At 40.1% G+C, this 7,977-nt stretch overlaps 3 protein-coding genes across 3 annotated transcripts; all 3 read left to right on the top strand.

Moving 5' to 3' along the window:
* Window positions 1-1,130: 1,130 nt before the first annotated feature.
* TM35_000132510 (uncharacterized protein) lies at window positions 1,131-1,532 on the top strand (the record flags this gene model as incomplete). The annotated part of the gene is made up of 1 exon (XM_029025467.1): window positions 1,131-1,532. The coding sequence occupies one exon, from the start codon at window positions 1,131-1,133 to the stop codon at window positions 1,530-1,532; it is 402 nt and encodes a 133-aa protein (XP_028883313.1).
* A 2,684-nt stretch (window positions 1,533-4,216) lies between these two features.
* TM35_000132500 (trafficking protein particle complex 2) lies at window positions 4,217-4,606 on the top strand (the record flags this gene model as incomplete). Its single annotated transcript, XM_029025466.1, has 1 exon — window positions 4,217-4,606. The coding sequence occupies one exon, from the start codon at window positions 4,217-4,219 to the stop codon at window positions 4,604-4,606; it is 390 nt and encodes a 129-aa protein (XP_028883312.1).
* A 206-nt stretch (window positions 4,607-4,812) lies between these two features.
* On the top strand, window positions 4,813-5,619 carry TM35_000132490 (6-phosphogluconolactonase; the record flags this gene model as incomplete). The annotated part of the gene is made up of 1 exon (XM_029025465.1): window positions 4,813-5,619. One exon carries the CDS (start codon window positions 4,813-4,815, stop codon window positions 5,617-5,619), a length of 807 nt encoding a protein of 268 aa, XP_028883311.1.
* Window positions 5,620-7,977: the final 2,358 nt, after the last annotated feature.

Raw genomic sequence — 7,977 nt, 5'->3', positions numbered from 1 at the left:
GGCGATGGCAATTCTCCCAAATAAAAAAAAAAATTTTTGAAAAACATTGCTTGCTCCCGGCGGGGCTCGAACCCGCGATATTCGGTTCATAAGACCAACGTCCTAACCAACTAGACCACGGGAGCGCACAACCGATTCTAAATATAAAAAATATATACTTTTTAATAGAATTCTTTAATGTTTCTTAGAATTAATGTTTAACCAACGGTCCTATAGTGTAGTGGTTATCACTTCGGACTTTGAATCCGAAAACCCAGGTTCGAATCCTGGTAGGACCATCCTTTTCCTCCATTCACTAAAACTCTTATTACATATATATGATCTTTAAAGAAGATAATCTCTTTAATCATCAGCGTGGGTGATCTAGTGGTTATGATGTCTGCTTTACACGCAGAAAATCGCGGGTTCGAACCCCGCCCCGCGTATGATTTTCTCACAGCTCACAAACTTTTATTACTAATATAAAAATATTTTATTTTTTTATTCATGAACACCAACAGCCCTTCTAGCTCAGTCGGTAGAGCGCACGGCTCTTAACCGTGTGGTCGTGGGTTCGAGCCCCACGGAGGGTGTCTTTTTCCAACTCCACCCCACCCCCTCACTCTCTTCAGGTCGGAGTCCATCCACACGCACCCTTGGTTATCCCTCCGTTTTGCTCGACCCCCACCTCCACCCCACACACAACTGTGATGTTTGATGCAGGGTGCTAACCGTAGTACTGTGGAAATTTCTTTCGTTGTTGTCGTTGTGCTTGCTGTGGTTTTTTGCTTTCTATTTGTGCTGGTCCCTTGCACATACATGAAGCGAGGGAGAAAGAAAGAACGGAAGGGGTGTGTGGAGGATTGGAGTTCTTTTGTTGGTGGATAGGTTCTTGCGTTTATGTTTTAACCTGCTGCTGTTTGTGCTCCATATCATCTTGGAGAGCATCTGTCCCATTAATTAATTGGCGCTTGGGTCTTGGCATTTTAGTCCTTTGGTTGTTTGTGTTTTTCTGGCCAATGGCATGCTGCGTTTCTCTTCTTTCGGTTGTTTGTTTGTTTGTCGCATTCCTCTGTTATCCCTTCACCTTGCTTGGCTCGGGTGTTTTCTCCGCCCACACAGCGCATGCGCTCAGGCAGCTCAGGGTAGAAATGCCGGATTGTGTAGAGCCCACAACGAGCTCAACCCAGGGGACGAATGGGGGGCGAATGGCTCTGCCCCTTTTTTCTTCTGTGGCTTATTTCATTAATCTGCTGAGGCTTGTTTTGCCCATGGCAGGTGGAGGAGTGCTCTCGGATTATTTGTGGAATGGGCTATTTATTCCTCTCTCTCCCTCTCCCTTTTCTTTTTCTTGCTTTCCTTTTTCTCTCACGACGCCTCTGGGAGCATGGCGTGAGACTGCTGGGGTCACTCTGCACACTCCGTATTCCCTGATGAGTGCTGTGGTGCTGGACGCATTTGTGTTCCCCATTGCGGGGAAATTAGAAGTGGACACCCGCACAACAGTCCCGCGCGATTTGGAAGCTGCGAAATGTATTTTTTGCCAAGGTTGAAATATTTCTTAGACCCCTGGGTTCGCCTTCCATCCTCTAAAAGGGGATGTTTTGCCTCTTTATGGTGGCGTTTTGTTCGGCCAAGGCTGAAAGAAAACCCCTTGTCTTAACATTGGGATTTACCGAGAGGAAATGGGGGAACAACATCCGAAAAAAAAAAATTCATGGAATACTTTGGACTTTATTTCCAAAATATTCCCTCCCAAAATTTACTGCGAACTTGGCGTTTTCTTGATGACGCACTGCAGGTGAGTTACGTGCCGTTTATTAATTTAAACCTATATTAAGTAAAAATAAAAAATTAAAAAATATTATAATATTTTATAAATATTAATAAAAAAATCATGTAACTTTTTTTTAATAGTTTTATTGTTAAAGTTTTTTGGTTTTTAAGAATATAAAAATGAATTATTGTACTACGGTTCAAATACAGTAAAATGAAATTTAATCTTTTTCTATTTTTTTTAAGAATTATAATTTATATGACCATCGTGTTCAAGGCAATCGTGGTCCAACGGTCAAGATTTCCGCCTTCCAAGCGGAAGACCCGGGTTCGACTCCCGGCGATTGCATTCCTTTTCTCAGACTTGAAAAGTTATCATTATTGATTGAAAGGTATTTGTATTAAAAAAAAAAAAAAGTTCATTAGTTTCTTTTTGTTTTTACAAGATTATTTTTTTTTTTTTGGATTCTCATCAGAGGCAAGATGGTCGAGTGGTCTAAGACGTGACGTTCAGGTCGTCATCTCTCCGGAGGCGTGGGTTCAAACCCCACTCTTGTCAATAACTTTTTTACACATTTTAATTTTCGTTTTGGAGTTAAAAGGTAAAAGAAAAAAATATATTTTTTTAAAAAAATAAAAACCCCAAAAAAAGACAACGTTGAAGTGTTTTTTTAGAGCCCGCCATGCCGCGGAGACGTTAAAACGCTCGAAAGAGAGGAATTTTGGCTTCCCACCTCCGTGTTTTTTTTTTTTTTTTTTTGGACTTTTCGCCCCCTGCTGCGAATCTTGCCGGGGGTGGTTGGCGCCCGCCCCGGCGTTGGTAACGGTTATGGCTTTCCCGTGGCGGAAAAGAAGATTCAGGCTCCAGGAAAACCCGGGGAAGCAAAACGAATCCATATTCCCTCACTTCCGAGATTTTTTTCGGATCTCTTTTTATTCCTAGCAAATTTTCTTTGCAGCGGTAATGAATAACAAAGTACAATTAATTAATTAATTAATTAAGATTAAATAAAATCAAATGATATAAAAATAAAAAAAAAGAGAAAATAAAAAAAAGAGAAAATAAAAAATGAAAAATTTAAATAATATTTATATATAAGCTTGTGAAAAGAACATACATCTGGATTTGGTCTATGGCAGTCTAGGTTTTCGAGAGGTTGTAATCTTCTTTTTATTAGGGCTAGGTAAGGTTTGAAAGAGTCTCTGGCCAAACAATTAGAAAGGGATTTTTTTTATTTTTTTTTGCGTCCTATCCACCTTCATAGAAAGCCCATCCACTTTCGGGAAGACTGATTATAAAGTAATACCGTAATCTTCCACCTGGTGATTTTTACTGGATGGATCCCACTGCTAGATGATATGGATTTGCTTTATTTTGCCTCATCTCTGTGCATCTTGCTTTTCTAATAAAGTGGTTATGTATTATGTATGGACAAACTGTTTTTGTATTTATTCTCATTGGTATTACTACCAGGTTTATGTCAAGAGAGGAAATATATTCTTATTTATTTTTACCTTTGTACACCAAGCCCCCTCCTCACTTCATATCCTTTACAGTTTTCTTCTGCCTTTCTACCTTTAAACATATATTTCTTCTTTTGCTTTTTATTTACAATTTACCTCTTGATGAACTATTTTAATAAGACCTATGATTTATTCTTTCTTTTTCTCTGCTTATGTATCTCTTCTTTGGCTGACTTTGGGTGTCTATGGGGATTCCTTTTCTTCCTTCTTTCCTTCATTCCTTTACTTTCTTTCTTTCTCTCTTTCCCTGTTTGGTTTTCTTTTTTTTTTTTGCCCTCTCTAAGAGATGACGACAAGAGTTTCGCTCTAGAGTCTCTTAATCGTTGGCAACAATCCTGCAGCGTTTGATGAGCCTATCTCTGTGAAGGTATTACTCGAAGTTTTTGAGAAGCCGCCAAGACTTCCAATTGATGTGAAGTTTGTGTGGAACCCAATTTGGGATTTCCCTGTGGAGCAGGAGTTGGATGCATTTGAGGTTGGGCCGCTGACAACACTTGGGAGGGATGAGCTAACGCTTCAGAGTGACCCTCCCGACTTTGCAAAGATTCCTGACCCTACCGGGCCAACAACGTTGATCATCACCTTCAGTTACGATGGCAGGGAGTTCCTCCATTTGGGTTACAACGCCATAGTGACATGCGAGGGGGAAATGCCTGATGTCTTTTTTTGGATGCAGGACAACTGCGGCGTCATCTTACACAGTGCTTTCCGAAACAGACAATGATTGTATGGGACACTGATGACTGCAACGGTGGTAATGATAATGGTGATGATGATGATGAGAGTAGATTCAAAGAACTGACGGGGTTTTATTTTTATTTTATTTTGCCCTTCATGAAGTTCTCTCCCTTTCTTATTTTATTATGAAATTTTCAGAATTTATTCCCCTTGCTCTCTCTCACACTCCATTATTGCAGAAAATAGGGAAACAGTTACCATGTTAATGGTGATTGGACCAGATGATTCCTCACTTTTTGAGTATGGTAAATCGCTGAAGGGTGACAGCGCACACTTGTCACAACAGTTAATGTTGTACTCCTCCTTAGATCTCCTTGATGATGTCCTCTGGACCACAGGTGATTTCCTCCTCCCTGCATTTGACCGAGCATTTGATGGGAAGTACTTTGTTTCTGCCTATGTCGGTTTCGCCCCTGTCAAATTACTACTAATGCAGGCACAAGAACCCAATAAAAACACACGACAATTCCTCAACGAGGCGTATGAGCTATGTGTGCGGTACTTACTTAACCCTTTTTCGTATCCGAAAAATTCCTTTCGCTCTACATTAGAGGAAAAACTGCGACGTGTATATGAAAGGTATTTTTAGGTGTTACCATGAAGTATGAAGGACAACAGAAAAAAAAAAAGATTGTTGAAGGAAGTGTTGTGAATAGGTAGATGGTTCCTTCTCCTCTTTGCTACATCCTACATGTCCTCTTCTTTTTTTTTTTTTTTCTAAACCTTCATATACAATGGTGAAGGGAGTAAAACCAACACAAGAAACATTCTTAGAAAAAGAGGTATAAAGATAAAATGGGAAAATCAATGACATTTAAACCAGAGATTATTGTGTGCGAGGCACCAGAGGAGCTCAGTCGCGTTTCGTGCAAAACTATCCTCGATATCATTGACCAGTCAAAGCGCGAAGTGTGGCCGTTGTCACTGGCTCTCTCTGGTGGATCTACACCAAAGATGTTGTACAAGCGTCTGCATGACGAACACCTACAACTACTTAGGGATGAGCGACCTTTGCGCTTCTTCTTGGGGGATGAACGACTTGTCGCAACGGATGCTGCAGAGTCAAATTACAATATGGCAAGAGAAGTTCTTTTGCGTGATATCCCTGATGATCTTGTGGTACCTGTTGATATTAGTGTACTCGAAACCACACCGGCGAAGGATGCCGCAAATGCTGTTAAGGTGGCAGATGCGTATGCAAAGCGACTCAGTTCCCTTCTTCCAATGCATACCGTGCAAGAAACCAATACACAGATTCCTATATTTGACATTATCCTACTAGGCCTTGGTTCAGATGGACACACCGCGTCTGTTTTTCCTGGAACTGAGGCTGCAAAGGAAGTGCACCGCGCGGTTACCGTGAGCTTTCCAGGTCCAACAATGAACCCAAAGGTGTGGAGAATTACACTCACACCAACGACCATTATTCACGCACGGCACGTAATTGTTCTTGCAACAGGAAGTGAGAAGAGATGGGTATTAAACGGTATAATAGCAGAGAACGAGTCCTCTGAGACACCTGTTTCACGTTTTCTTCGGGACTGTAAAGGGAGGGTCACATTTTTACTTGACAAGGAGATTGCAAAGGATATCAATTTGTAGTTTACTCTATCTCTCACTCTCTTTTTTCAATGTACCTGGGTTTTTTTTTTAAAAAAAGGGAATAGTATGGGACTTCTCTATGAGACAAATTTCCTTCATTGGATATATTTTGTTTGGCATATTTTACAAAAAATCTTTCAGAGGAAAAATTTCACTTCTTGAGAGTCCAGGTATGGCGAGCAATATTTGGTAGTAGTTTTCCTGTTTTTGTTTTTGAGGATCATTGTTTTTCTAGGCAGAGGAATGGAGGGATAAACTGTTTTTTTCATTCGATTAAAGTCTCTGGTGAATTTCCTTTTCTGTCGAGGCTTCTTTGGGTAATAAGATCTTGATAGGTAGCATTTTTTTTTTTTTTTTGATAGCTATGTATACATGTGTAATAATTTACATTTGTGATGAGATATTTATGCTGCGTTTTTTCTTGATTTCTCTTGGGGAGAGTGGTGAGGGAAATTTTGATTTTCTTTTCATAGTGGTTCAGTTTATTTTTTTTTATTTTTTTTGGATTACTGTAGATTGTGAACCCAAAGCCTACAACAGATCAAGTGTCAAAAATAATAGCAGTTCTCTAGTTGGACAGATGGTCTCACTGTGAAGCATCTCTTAAAGAACGTAATATTACTATCGTGTAGCCTAGGGTATTTTAAAATGGCTCTTCTTCCCTCTTTCTACAGAATGAAGGAGAGTGAAGAAGAATGTGGTCCTATTACAACAAGCATTGTTTACCCTCGTATCGCTGGACCATGGAGAATTCTTGCTAGGGTTCAGTGTATCATGTTGATCTGGGAAGTCAAGAGTCAGGGGTGTTTTTCTTATGAAATACTCATTGACGCTCAAGTTAAAAAACATTGTATATTACCGGAACCAGTCATATCCTCCTGGAAGAGAAACTGATACTTGAAGTTCTTCTTGCAATTATCAACATAGTGCTTCCAGTATCGCCCACATCAGGTTTGGTACTGAGAGGTGATGTAAAGGAAAAACCTTGTCCCTTTATGATGAGAGGTATGGAGTTGAAATTTTGACTGAACGCACTCAGTCTAATAGGTTTATTCTTCATAAAATACTTTTCTATCACCTTTACTCGAACCCTTTTAAAGAAAAACGAACCAACTCAACACCTCAAATACATATGTACCTTAATTAAAGGTTACTCTTTCCCATAGAGGAGAAACGTCCAAAAGACGATGAACCAGCAATACCAGAAGGAGGGATGGAATTCCCCTATGGCGGGTGTGATGAGGTAGCGCGTTCCCAAGCGGGTTTGGGGTCCCGTCTCTGATGGAGGCACCCAGGGGACACATAACAAGATAAACCCGGCACTTGTTAGGAAAAAAAAAAAAATAACCACAACCAGCATCGCTGAGCTGCAAATTTTTCCAGAGAAAGAGAGAGTTTGGTAAGATAGAGAGGTTGTATTACAAGAGAATAGGGAAATGTACCGGCGCAGTTCGTCACCACGAGTGTGTGAGTACCTTCACTTTAGGCTTAATGTGTGGGGTGCACTGAGCGTTTCACACTCATCAAGTATTCCTTAATTATTTATTGCGGAAAACCATCACAATGGATTAGGAATGCCCGTCAAGGATAATTCCTGGCACTCATAAAGAAAAGTAGACCCCACGTGGGATCTTTAGGCAAAAGTTTCTCTGACCATGAACCCCTCAGTATGTGAAGAAAATAGGGTTTACTCTGCACCTTATCTCACTACAAGAGTATCAACACATTCACGTCTAAATTGACCAATACGTTTTTTTTTTTTTTTTTTTTTAGGAGCTTGTTAAAAGAATGTGTAACTGGTTTTGGTCTACTATAATAATTTGTGTTTGAGGTTTGTTTTACCTTCTTCTCCTTTGGGTTTGTAGTTGTAGTCAAAGAGTCTCGGCTTTATCGAATAGAAAGGATTTAAGTTTTTGGTTTTTTTCTTTTCATTCTCACCCACCCCTTATCCCCTCCACGCGGAGGGTTCTGGAGAGGAAGGGACTCTAGAATTTGTCACTTCGTAAGTCCTGTTGGGAGATCCTTTGGCGGTATAGAGAATTTGATTCTATGTTTTGTATATTGCGTGTTGTTGTTTTTATGATAAGTATGTGTGTTATGAGATCATTTGGAACTTCATAGATTATTTGTTTTCTCTATTTGTTTCTCTTTATTTGTTTCCATTGACCAAAGTAGGAAAGCATATTCGCTGTAGATAAGCCGTTAGAAGCGTTTTTCTATCAAGTCTATATTTGCTGTAAACATGATGAAGCATCCACTCTTTCAGGTGGTGCTACTGCTGCTCATTTGCGGTGCTGTTGGGTGTGTTGCTGTGGAGCTCACGAGTGCCCATGACCGCGTTGCTGAGATGAGCAGTCC

This window comes from Trypanosoma theileri (genome assembly GCF_002087225.1).
Source record: "Trypanosoma theileri isolate Edinburgh chromosome Unknown TM35_Tth_13_V1, whole genome shotgun sequence".
Lineage (NCBI taxonomy): Eukaryota > Euglenozoa > Kinetoplastea > Trypanosomatida > Trypanosomatidae > Trypanosoma > Trypanosoma theileri.
Note: the sequence above shows the minus strand (reverse complement) of the source record. Positions and strands in the feature narration are given on the sequence as shown.